Source organism: Hemitrygon akajei, chromosome 11 (assembly GCF_048418815.1).
Source record: "Hemitrygon akajei chromosome 11, sHemAka1.3, whole genome shotgun sequence".
Lineage (NCBI taxonomy): Eukaryota > Metazoa > Chordata > Chondrichthyes > Myliobatiformes > Dasyatidae > Hemitrygon > Hemitrygon akajei.
In genome coordinates, this window is record NC_133134.1 from 68,873,526 (window position 1) to 68,887,063 (window position 13,538).

At 43.0% G+C, this 13,538-nt stretch overlaps 1 protein-coding gene across 5 annotated transcripts in view; it reads right to left on the minus strand.

The window, feature by feature from the left end:
* Positions 1-13,538, minus strand: part of LOC140735683 (tumor necrosis factor receptor superfamily member 13B) — a 41,686-nt gene that overhangs the window by 7,110 nt on the left and 21,038 nt on the right. For all 5 annotated transcript variants that reach the window (XM_073061036.1, XM_073061034.1, XM_073061035.1 and 2 more), the window contains one exon: positions 4,688-4,903. In XM_073061036.1, coding sequence (XP_072917137.1) covers positions 4,688-4,903 — 216 coding nt within the window. The remainder of the gene's footprint in view (positions 1-4,687; positions 4,904-13,538) is intronic.

Consider the following 13,538-nt stretch of genomic DNA (forward strand, 5'->3'; position numbering starts at 1 on the left):
CTGTAAAGAGAAATTTTTCCTGCCAAACCTGTTAAGAGTTCTTCAAGGAAGTAACAAGCACGGTAGACAAAGGAGGGGCGGTGGATGTCATATACTTAGATTTTCAGAAGGCATTTGATAAGGTGCCACACATGACAGTACTTAACAAGATAAAATCCTATGGTATTACAGGAAATGTACTGGCATGGATAGAGGAATGGGTGGCAGTGAGTGGGAATAAAAGGGGCCTTTTCTGGTGGGCTGCCAGTGACTAGTGGTGTTCATTGGGGCTCAGTATTGAGACCACTACTTTTCACATTGCTTGTCAATGATTTAGATAATGGAATTGATGGCTTTGTGGCAAAGTTTGTGGATGATATGAAGACAGGTGGAGGGTTAGGCAGTGCTGAGGAAGCAATGCAATTGCTGCAGGACTTAGATTGGAAGAATGAGTAAAAAAAAGTGGCAGATGGAATACAGTGTTGGGAAATGTATGATAATACATTTTGGTAAAATGAACAATAGTGCAGAGTATTATCTAAATGGGGAGAAAATTCAAACATCAGAGGTGCAAAGGGAATAGTAGTCATTTTGCAAGACTCTCAGAAGGTTAATTTACAGGTTGAAGTCTGTGGTAAAGAAGGCAAATACAATGTTGGCATTTGTTTCAGGGAGAATAGAATTTAAAAGCAAGGAGATGATGCTGAAGCTATAAGATACTAGTCAGGCTGCACTTGGAGAATTGTCAACAGTTTTGGGCTCCATATCTCAGAAAGGATATGTTGTCATTGGAGAGTCCAGAGGAGGTTCGTGAGGATGATTCTGGGAATGAAGGGGTTAAGACGAGGAGTGTTTGGCAGCTTTGGGCCTGTACTCACTGGAATTTAGAAGAATATGTGTGAATTTCATTGCAACCTACAGATTGTTGAAAAGACAAGATAAAGGGAGCGTGGAGAGGATGTTTCCTCGGGTGGGGGTCTCCAGAACTAAAGGATACTGCCTCAAAATTGAGGGGTGACCTTTTAGGGCAGAAGTAAGGAAGATTTTTTTTAGCCAAAGAGATGTGAATCTGTGGAATGCTCTGCTGCTGTGGAGGCCAAGTCCATGGGTATAATTAAAGTGGAATTTGATAGATTCCTGATTGGTCAGGGCATCGAGGGATATGGTGATTGAGTGGGATCGGGGAACAACCCTGATGAGGTGGCAGAGTGGACTCAATGGGCTGAATGGTCTAATTGTGCTCCTGTCTCCTGTCTTACGGGTGACGGACGACCGTAGAGAGGTGTATAACATCAGGAGAGGCATAGATAAAATGGATACTCAGTCTCCTTTCCAAGGCAATGGAGTGTAAAACTAGAGGATATGGATTTAAGTTAAAAGGGGAACTATTTAATTGGGATCGGGAGCAGATTTTTCCACATAGCGGATGGTGGGCATCTGGAAAGAGCTGCCTGAAGTGGGATAGAGGAAGGTACATGGATAAGAAGAAAGTTTTAGAGGGATATGGGTCAAATGCAGGGAAGTAGGATTTTGGTTGGCATTATGCTTTGCCCTCATGTCTCTCAATATGCCAAGACCCTTTCAAAGACAGCAAATGAAGCTCCATCTCCCTCTGTCCCTGCACACACTTTACACTCTGCCATTGTTTATACAGTCTCCAAGTAAACACCAGAGCTTCTATCTGGTCCTCTTAATCCATGAACTTCAGTTTTGTTAACCAGCCTTATGTGGTATTTTGTGAAATGCTTTCTTAAAGTATTTGTACACAACATTGCTTTCCTTAATCAGAACACTTCGTTAGGTTAGACAAACACCTTATTTTCCAAATCTGCTCTGACTTTTCTTAATAAATCAGAGCACCCATTATTTTTTCCTTGATTATTGTTTCTATATCCTTGCGCATCATCAGTGTTAAACTGAATTATCCTTTCACCTTGAACAAATGTAGCCCATTTGCCACTTGCCAAATGCAGCGAAGAGTAGAATATTCTGACAGGCTTCTCCACTCTCATAATCTTCCTTCGGTAATCCTGGAATACAGGCCCTCTACATCAACTGACTTTAATCCTTCTAATTACAGCCAGCCCTTCCATTGTGTTTGTACTTATCTAATTAACTCAGCCACTACCTGGCAAAAGGCCAATTTCTGTGTTGTTCAACCTGTTGATTTTTAGTAAACTGATAGTTATTAAGTATTTGTAGGATTTCCATTATCCATCCTCTGCTAACTGCAGCAACTAAGTAGAGGCACAAGAAATGCATATGCTGAAATCTGGAGCAACAAATCATCTGCTTGAAGATCAGCAGGACAAGTGGCATCAGTGGGAAGAAATGGTGATGTAATCCTGTCACAGATTCTGACCGGATATCGTGATGTAATCCTGTCACAGACTCTGACTTGAAATGGTGATGTAATTCTGTCACAGGCTCTGACCAGACATGTGATGTAGTCCTGTCACGGACTCTGACCTGAAATGGTGATGTAATTCTGTCGCAGGCTCTGACCAGACATGTGATGTAGTCCTGTCATAGACTCTGACCTGAAATGGTGATGTAATTCTGTCACAGGCTCTGACCAGACATGTGATGTAGTCCTGTCATAGACTCTGACCTGAAATGGTGATGTAATTCTGTCACAGGCTCTGACCAGACATGTGATGTAGTCCTGTCACGGACTCTGGCCGGACATGTCAACAATTACTTTGCTCCCACTAACGCTGCTTGACCTGCAGAGTGCTTCCAACAGACTGTTGCAGACATTTTGTGGCTGTTCCTCTTCAGTTTCTGGTCAATGCAGTTCACAGGATAGTATTGAACAAGGATTTGTCAGTGATAATGATGTAGAATGTCAAATATTGTAGGTAAACACTCAATAAAATTGGTCATTACTTGGCACATTGACCCATTTTATATGTTGCACGTGAGCATGAGCTGTTTCATTATCTATCTATATGCTGCATTATCTAAGCAGGTATAATTATTAGAAATGGAAGGAAAGCCATGGAACTCAACCTATTGTGGCAGAAGTGCCTCCTTGTTCTCAGTTCCTGTTGCATGGTAATCTATTCAGGCTGATTTAACCTCTAAAAGGGAATAACCTTTCTCTCCAAGCCTTTGCCGTTGATTCTGCTCTGCAGAATCATGGCTGATTCATTTCCCTCTCAGTCCCAATCTCCTGCCTTCTCCCCCTAACCTTTCACTAATAAAGAAGCTATCAACTTCTGCCTTAAATGTATCCAGTGATCTGGCCTCCACAGTCACCTATGGCAATGAATTCCACAGATTCGGTGCCCTCTGGCTAAAAAAACAAATTCTCCTCATCTCTGTTCTAAATGGATATCCTTCTATTTTGAGGTTGTGCCCTCTGGTCATAGACACCCCAACCAAAGGGAACATCCTCTTCATATCCATTTTATCAAGGCTTTCAACATTCAATAGATTTCAATGACATACCCCACCCCAACATTCTTCTAAATTCTAGTGTGCACAGACCCAGAGCCTTCAATCGCTGCTCATACAGTAACCCTTTCATTCCCAGAATCATTCTCATGACCTCTCCAATGTCAGCATATCCTTTCTTAAATAAGGGACCCAAAACTGCTCTCAATATGGCCTCATTAGTGCCTTATACAGCCTCAGCGTTACATCCTTGCTTTTATATTCTGTTCTCTTGAAATGAATGTTAACATTGCATTCGCCTTTCTCATCAACAATTCAACCTACAAATTAACCTTTTGGGAATCCTGCAAAAGGACTCCCAAATTCCTTTGTGCCTCAGAATTTTGAATTGTCTCCCCATTTAGAAAACGGACTATGCTTTTATTCCTTTGACCAAAATGCAAGACCATACATGATACTTACTGACACTATTCCATCTGCTACCTCTGCCCATTCTCCTAATCTAAATCCTTCTGCAGCCTTTCTGCTTCCTCAACACTACCTGCCCCTCCTGCTATCTTCATATTTTCCACAAAAGTGGTCACAAAGCCATCAATTTTATCATCTAAATCATTAATGTATAACGTAAAAAGAATCTGTCCCAAGACAGACCTCCATGGAACATCACTGGTCTCCAGCAGCCAAACAGAAAAGGGTCCCTTTATTTCCACTCTTTGCCTCCTGTCCTTTTGAAGAATTCAGGAAACCCCATTCAATATATTGGATTTACATCACATTACGGTCTTGGAACTTTTGGGGAAAATTGTAAAATTTGAAAACATTTGAATGGTGAAAATTTTGTAAGAGACAAGATGGTGGGCTGGCAGCTAATTTGTTCCCAGCAGGCAAAGCACTTTAAAAACAAGATTGAGAATCTCTCAAGCTAATTGTTTATGGATTTAATTCCTTTAGGCTCAGGGTGCAGGCTTCTGAAAACATAACAACCTCGTGTGTGGATCGGGACAGTGATATTATCATTGCTGCAGTCCTGGAACAGGACAGCAACACTCACCAAACTTGCCATCCTGCTTCCTCCACCCTCACTTCACTGCCCTTTCTATCAGGCAGCTGATCCGGGACAGCGAACCCAGGCCAGCTGAAAGTTGTTTGTCACCTGACAGGGTGGCAACTTAATTGTGCTGATTTTGTCTTTTGAGTTTGTCTGATCAAAGTTGCACCCCCTACAACACCTGCACTCCCTTCCACCCCACTACAAAGCAGCCTGCCAAAATCTGCCAGTTTCAATGTAGTTGCTCTGCAGCTTACTGACCTTCCGATCGGGGACCCATCTTGTGACTGGAAGCAGCAGTGTCCCATCTGAAAACATTTCTTCTTTTGACAGTGTAAACAAGCAGTATCAGAAATAAACATATAACAACGAAGAGACTTGCTGCCAGGAACACGAAGATGAGGATGTTATAGTGGTCTTCGTCGGGTAAGCAGTATTTGAGACTAGCAGGGGTGTCTTGACTTGAGCTTGCGATCTCTTTTAAGCAAAAAGAAATTATAATTAATGAACTTATAATTCATAAACTATCATTCATAAGATCAATCCCAAAATAAGTAGCATAAAAAGTTCATTTTTGGAGAGTTATTTGGTGCGATTTAGTTGGTTGTAAAAGGGGGATGCTGTCAGTGTAACTGAATCTTCATACAACATCTATATACATACCTCCTCTCCCTATGAGAGCAGGGAAATACAGTGAAAAGAGCTAGTAGGTTGGGTAAAACTTGCCCTTAAGTACTTGGAAGAGCTAGCAATGTCAGTTTGGTATACTTCCTTTCAGGTTTGACACAGTAACGCCAGCTGATGACCTTTCATCCTAAGACTTTGGAATGGAACGTATTCATTTCTTTGCAGGGACTCATGCTACGTTAACCTTTTATCACTTTACTTGAGCTGTACCTCAATTCCAGTTTAACTTCTTGTTACTTGGGAAAATGGGGAGGATGAGCATGATGCCGATGTGGAAGACAATTTCATGTGTAGTTTGCTTTCTGCATCCAGTACGTTTATATCCACCATTGCATCAGAACAAGGTCTTTAGGCCATATCATTCTCACATTACCCTGTCAGATTTGACTTGAGGTGGGTGCCTTCATTTCACTGCAATTGCTGTGACATAGCTCTTTTCTCTTTTGTCATCTGACCCAATATTAACTTCGTAACCAAGATTTTTGAAACTTATCTTTTTAAGTTCACATCTAGCCCTAACTCTGTCTTACCAGATGCAATCAAGAGCATCAGTCATTCTGCAGCTTGCAGCTGAATCAAAGTATAGAGAGCACTGTCTCCACTTTGTATGAGTTGAAGAGACTCCAGCCGCAAAGTTTATTCTGTATTCGTCAATCTATTGCTAGTAATAATCCATTCCTGTCTTTATAACCTGCTTCCTGCATTAGCAGGTGATCAACATGAGGGTCCCTGTTAATGTCCAAAGGTTCCAGCAGGATGATTTCCTCCGGGTCCTGGGGAGGTGCTTAAAGCTACTTGCAGTGCAGTAATAAACTAACAACATCTCCAAGTAACTGAAGAGCAATGCTTGAAATACAGATGAGAAATTCTGGCATTTTTGTGTGGTAGACTACTGCACAAATGGAGTCCTGTAGACTTTTTGTGCAGCGACTAATCAGAGATCCAAAGCATGAGAAGACATAGCTCACTCAGGGTTGCCAATCAACTCATGACAGGTTGGCGTTTGGAGCAGCGGCCGATCAGCGATCAGGATTGATTGGCAAGCTGAGCAGACTCTGCTGGAGTGGACAGTGTTGGAGTGGGAATTTTGAGACTTCAGCTCTTTGAGGCTTAAGTGAGAGAAAGTGAAAATGCTGTAGGTAGATTTTTTTCCCGTTTCTTTATATCTGCTCAGTTCGAACATTGGAGATGCCAGGCAGGATAGTGCAAAGCTCCTCTTGCAGGATGTGGGGAGGCAGGAAGACCTCCAGTGTACCTGACCACTGCAACTGTGAGAAGTGCATCTAGTTTTAGCTTCTAACACTCCATGTTAAGGAGTTGGAACTGGATGAAGTCTGTTTCTTTCAAGAGGCTGAGGGGGTGATAAATAGGATGTATAGAGAGTAAGTTACGCCCAAGGTGCAGGACACAGGAGACTGATAGTCAGGAAGGGGAAAGGGATTAGACAGCCAGTGCCGAGCACCCCTGTGGCCAACCCCCTCAACAACAGGTACTGTTGGGGGGATGACCTAGCAGAGGAAAGTCACAGTGGTCAGGTCTGTGGCACTGAGTCTTGTTCTGTGACTCAAGGGAATTGGGGAAAAGAAGCAAGCTGTGGTGTTAGAGGATTAGTTGGTTAGGGGAACTGACTGGAGGTTCTATGGACGAGAATGAGATTCCCAGATGGTATGTTGCCTCGCAGGATAACTTAGATCGAGTCTTCAGATTCTTAAGTGGAAGGGTGATGGTCCATGTAGGTACCAATGACATGGGTAGGACAAGTGATATGGTTCTGCACAGGGAGTTCCGGGAGTTAGGTGCTAAATTCAAGGGCAGGACCTCTAGAATTGTGATCTCAAAATCTCTACCTGTGACATCTGAAAAAGGAAGATTATACAGTTTAACACGTGGCTCAGAAGTTGGTGTAGGAGGGAGGGTGTCACTGAGCTCTCTTCCACAGAAGGTGGAACCTGTATAGAAGAGATGGTTTACACCTGAATTGGTTGAGGACTAATATCCCAGTGGGAAGGTTTGCTAGTGCTGCATGGGGGGTGGTAGTTTAAACCAGTGTTGCAGGGGGATGGGAACCAGAATGTCAAAACACTTTCTGGAGAGGTGTTGGACAAAGTCAGGAATCAAAAGGTTGAACATGCTGAGACTTAATTTCTGAGCTCAGGAAAGGTGGATGAGCTCAAAATTTGGATCAATGCATGAAATTGTGACATTGTAGCCATTACTGAGACTTGGTTGTAGGAGGGGCAGGACTGGCAGCTCAATATTCTAGGGTTCCATTGTTTTAGACATGATAAAGGAGGAGGGGTGGTGTTCATAATCAGGGATACTGTCACAGCATGCTCAGTCAGGAGAGCTCACCTAGTGAGATGTTGTGGGTGGAACTGAGGAATAACGAAGGTAAGACTACGTTACTAGGCCACCCAGCAGTCCATGGGATTTAGGGGAGCAAATCTGTAGAGATCACAGGCTGCTGCACGAAACACAAGGTTGTTATGGTAGGTGATTTTAATTTTCCACACACTAACTGGGAACCCCATACTGTAAATAGACCAGCAGGGACAGAATTTGTCAAATGTGTTCAGAAAAGTTTTTTTCATCAGTATGTAGAAGTCCCAATGAGAAGAGTGTGCAATACTTGATCTGCTATTAGGGAATGAGACAGGGCAGATGACAAGGTTGTGTAGAGGAACTCTGCATCCAGTGATCATAATGCCATTAGTTTCAAAGTAAATATGCAAAAAAGATAGGACTGGTCCACGGGGTGAGATTCTAGTTTGGAGAAAGGCCAATTTTGATGGTATCAGAAAGTATCTGGCAAGTGTGGATTGGGACAGGCTGTTTTCTGGCAAAGGCGTATGTGGTGAGTGGGAGGCCTTCAAAAGTAAAATTTTGAGAGTACAAAGCTTATACACATCGACCTTCACTAATCCGGCACCACTGGTTCCTGAGGAGTGACTGATTAGTGAAAATGCCAAATTACAGAAGGATCACATTAAGCAATAGCTAACTGCCTCATCATACCTGTAAAATATCATGTATATCAGTACAAGTGAGATAATAATGAAACAGAAATATTAAATGAGTAACGAGTGAAATTTTAATAACATTTTAATATACTGTACAGGCAGAGATAAAATGAAGGGTACAGGTAAATGTGCAGGAATTAACTTGTACAGAACAGTTGATCACTTTCACTTCTAAAGTGAGATGTTTAATATACCTTCAGGCAAAGTTTCATGTCTGCAAGTGTGGGGTTGTCAGGATCATCAACATCTTCATTTTGAAAAATGAGTGAAACATCAGGAACTGGTGCTGAAACTGGCACAACATTGTACACCTGGTCGGGGCTTAATTTCCCATCGAAGACTAACTTGGCAAACTCGTCAACAAACTCTGCTGCTGCTTCCCTGTCTGCTGAATGTTTTTCACCGCACACTGCACACACTGCACGAGACTGTAAGCCATGACGCTACTTGAACCGATGAAGCCAGCCTTCACTGTAGTCACACTCATAATCTAGTCCTAGTTCTTCATGAAACACTTTTGCTTGTTCCTTCACCATATCTCCAGATAGTTCAACACCTTCACTTACATAAAGATTAAACCACGTTATCAGCACTTTATCTAGTTCCGAACTTCTTCCATCTTTCATTGTTTTTCTTATGCACATCTGCTTCTGTGAGCCACTATCAGCAAAAAAATGTAGCAGTTATTCTTTCTGTTTCTTTAAATTGTGCACTGTGGAAGAGCCAATGTTGTAACACTCACACAAACTTTTCACCGATACACCACTGTCCAGTTTTTTCAAGAGGTCAACCTTAGCTTTAATGGATAATGTGCGGTGTTTTTGCTTCACAGCATGAGGTGCATTTCCTTTACTCACTGAGGCCATAATTGTAGGAAAACAAGCAGGAATCGCCTGTCTGCACTTATAAGAGCGTGCCAACACGTGAACAGATCTAGTGCAACCAAAAAGAATGTCCAGCAAATTGGTACAGTGGCCCAGGAAATTTGAAATTACAGTTGCGTGGAAAATTTGAAATCAGTGCTAGATTATCGAAGGAACTGGATTACAGGTAGTTGGATTAGTGAAAGTCGACTGTACATGCCTTTCAGAATAAAAGGTAAAATGACAGGTTTAGGGATGCTTTGTTTTCCCAAGGCCCTGGTTAAGGAAAAAAGGGTACATAGCAGGTATAAGCAAGTAGGAACAAATGATGTGCTTATGGAGTACAAGAAATGCAAGAGAACACTTAAGAAAGAAATCAGGAGGGCTAAAAGAAGGCATGAGGTCGGCCTAGCAGGCAGGGTGAAGGAGAAACCTAGGGGATTCTACAGATATGTTAAGAGCAAAAGTGCAAGGGAGAAAATTGGTTCTCCAGAAGATCGGTATGGTAATCTTTGCATGGAACCAAAAGTGATGGGGGAGATTTCTTGCATCTGTATTTAATCAGGAGACAGAAACAGAGTCTATAATAGGCAAAGCAGCAGCAAGGTCATGGACCCTGTATAGATTACAAAGTGTTTGCTGTCTTGAGGCAAATCAGGGTAGATAAATCCCCAGGGCCTGACAAGGTTTTCCCTCAGACCCCACGAGATGCAAGTGCAGAAATTGCAGGGGCCCTAGCAGAGATATTAGCACCTCATTAGCACAAGTGAGTTACCAGAGGATTGGAGGATAGCTAATGTTGTTCCGCTATTTAATAAAAGCTCTAAAAATAAGCCAGGAATTTATAGGCTGGTGAGGCAGACATCATTAGTGAGGAAGCTGTTGATCTGGATAACAGAACTGGTTCAGGAAACTTACAGATGACACCAAGACTGGGGGTGTAGTGGACAATGAGGAAGACCAGAACTTTCAGCAGGATCTGCGCCAGCTGGACAAATGGCAGATGGAATTTAATGCAGCCGAATGCGAGGTTTTGCAACTCAGTAGGACCAACCAGGGTAGGTCTTTCACAGTGAGTGGTAGGGCACTGAAGAATGTGATAGAACAAAGGGATCTGGGAATACTGGTCCCTAGTTCATTGAAAGTGGTGACATGGGTAGATAGGACCATAAAGAAAATTTTTGGCATGTTGGCCTTCATAAATGAAAGTACTGAGCACAGGGGATGGGATGTTATGTGGGATGCCTAATTTGGAGTATTGTGTGCAGTTTTGATCACCTACCTGCAGGAAAGATGTAAATAAGTTTGAAAGAGTGTAAAGAAAATTTACAAGGACGTTGCTGGGACTGGAGGACCTGAATTATATGGAAAGATTGAATGGGTTTATTCCTTGGAATGTAGAAGATTAATAGAAGTATAAAAATTGTGGGGTATAGATGGGGTAAATGCAAGCAGGCTGTTCCACTGGTGTTGGTTGAGACTACAACTAGAGGTCATGGGTTAAGTGTGAAAGATGAAAAGTTTAAGGGGAGCATGAGAGGAAACTTCTTCACTCAGAGGATGGTGGGAGTGTGGAATGAGCTGCCAGCTCAAGTGGTGCATGCAAGCTCGATTTCAAAGTTTAAGAGAAGTGTGGATAGTTACAGGGCTATGGAGGGCACTGGTCCCAATGCAGGCCGATGAGAGTAGACACTGTAAATGGTTTGGCATGGACTAGATGGGCCAAAGGGCCTGTTTCTGTGCTGTACTTTTCTATGACACTATGACTTCCTTCAGCAATAGAATGTGTCCCGTCCTATGATGTTGTAAGTTTTTTCCCTAAGTAGTCTTCCATTGATTATACCTGACCTCACTTTCAAAGCAAAGGATAGTTTTGTTACCAGACAGCACTTTAATGCCCTATGTCACTTCTGCCAATGTGAATTTACTGTCCCAATACAAAATTGCAGGTCCAAATAAAATGGCTCTCTTTCCAGGGAGAGAAAAATATGATGTAGACAAAAGAAAATTCTTGCTATTTTATTGGATGTTAACAAAGGTGTTCCTATCTTTTTCTCCCCAGAGTTTTGGTCCTGTGACTTTGAGCACCTTCTACCATGTACCATGAGCCAGCACCTCACTCCAGTGAATGCAACAGGTTCAATCAAAGCTACAGAGAGTTGTAGGCTCAACCAACACCATCCTCCACACCATTGAGGGCATCTTCAAAAGGGGTGCATTAGGAAGTGGGCATCCATCATTAAGGATCCACACCAGCTGGGACATGTCCTCTTCTCATTACTACCATCAGGGAGGAGGTACAGGACTTGAAGGCCTACACTAAACATTTTGGGAGCAGTTTCTTCCCCTCTGCCATCAGATTACTGAGCAGTCCATGAAAACTACCCCATCATTCCTCTGTTTCCTCCTTTGCATTATAATTATGATGACTTTTTGCCTTGCACTGTACTTCTGTCACAAAACAACATACAGTATACTAATGATAAGCCTAGTTAAACATAGAAACATAGAAAATATACAGCACAGTACAGGCCCTTCGGCCCACAAAGCTGTGCCAAACATGTCCTTACCTTAGAACTACCTAGGCTTACCCATAGCCCTCTATTTTTCTAAATCCATGTACCTATCCAGAAGATTCTTAAAAGACCCTATTGTCTCCGCCTCCACCACCGTCACCGGCAGCCCATTCCATGCATTCACCACTCTCTGCGTAAAAAATCTTACCCCTGACTTCTCCTCTGTACCTACTTCCAAGCATCTTAAAACTATGCCCTCTCGTGCTAGCCGTTTCAGCCCTGGGAAAAAGCCTCTGGCTATCCACATGATCAATGCCTCTCATTATCTTGTACACCTCTATCAGGTCACCTCTCATCCTCCGCCACTCCAAGGAGAAAAGGCCAAGTTCACTCAACCTATTCTCATAAGGCCTACTCCCCAATCCAGGCAACATCCTTGTAAATCTCCTCTGCACCCTTTCTATTGCTTCCACATCCTTCCTGTAGTGAGGCAACCAGAACTGAGCACAGTACTCCCAAGTGGGGTCTGACCAGGGTCCTATATAGCTGCAACATTACCTCTCGGCCCCTAAACTCAATCCCATGATTGATGTATGCCTTCTTAACCGCAGGGTCAACCTGCATAGCAGCTTTGAGTGTCCTATGGACTCGGACCACAAGGTCCCTCAGATCCTCCACACTGCCAAGAGTCTTACCATTAATGCTATATTCTGCCATCATATTTGACCTACCAAAATGAACCACCTCACACTTATCTGGGTTGAACTCCACCTGCCACTTCTCAGCCCAGTTTTTCATCCTATCAATGTCCCACTGCAATCTCTGACAGCCCTCCACACTATCCACAACATCCCCAACCTTTGTGTCATCAGCAAACTTACTCACCATCCCTCCACTTCCTCATCCAGGTCATTTATAAAAATCACGAAGAGTAGGGTCCCAGAGCAGATCCTTGAGGTACACCACTGGTCACCGACCTCCATGCAGAATATAACCTGTATACAACCACTCTTTGCCTTCTGTAGGCAAGCCAGTTCTGGATCCACAAAGCAATGTCCCCTTGGACCCATGCCTCCTTACTATCTCAATAAGCCTTGTGTGGGGTACCTTATCAAATGCCTTGCTAAAATCCATATGCACTACATCTATGGCTCTACCTATATCAATGTGTTTAGTCACATCCTCAGAAATTTGAATCAGGCTCGTAAGGCATGAGCTGCCTTTCGCAAAACCATGCTGACTATTCCTACTCATGCCTCTCCAAATGTTCATTAATCCTGCCTGTCAGGATCTTCTCGATCAACTGAAGTAAGACTCAGTAGTCTATAATTTCCTGGGCTATCTCTACTCCCTTTCTTGAATAAGGGAACAACGTCTGCAACCCTCCAATCCTCTAGAACCTCTCCCGTCCCCACTGATGATGCAAAGATTATCACCAGAGGCTCAGCAATCTCCTCTCTCGCTTCCCACAGTAGCCTGGGGTACATCCCGTCTGGTTCCGGTGACTTATCCAACTTGACGCTTTCCAAAAGCTCCAGCACATCCTCTTTCTTAATATCTACGTCCTCAAGCTTTTCAGTCTGCTGCAAGTCATCCCTACAATTGCCAAGATTTTTTTGCATAGTGAGTACTGAAGTAAAGTACTCATTAGGTATCTCTGCTATCTCCTCCAGTTCCATGCACATTTTCCCACCATCACACTTGATTGGTCCTGTTCTCTCACATCTTATCCTCTTGCTCTTCACATACTTGTAGAATGCCTTGGGTTTTCCCTAATCCTGTCCACTAAAGCCTTCTCATGGCCCCTTCTGGCTCTCCTAATTTCATTCTTAAACTCCTTCCTGCTAGATCTCTATCATTACCTAGTTTTTTTGAACTTTTCGTGAGCTGTTCTTTTCTTCTTGTCTAGATTTACAACAGCCTTTGTAGACCATGGTTCCTGTACCCTACCATCCTTTGTCTGTCTCATTGGAACGTATCTATGCAAAACCCCATGCAAATATCGCCTGAACTTTTGCCACATTTC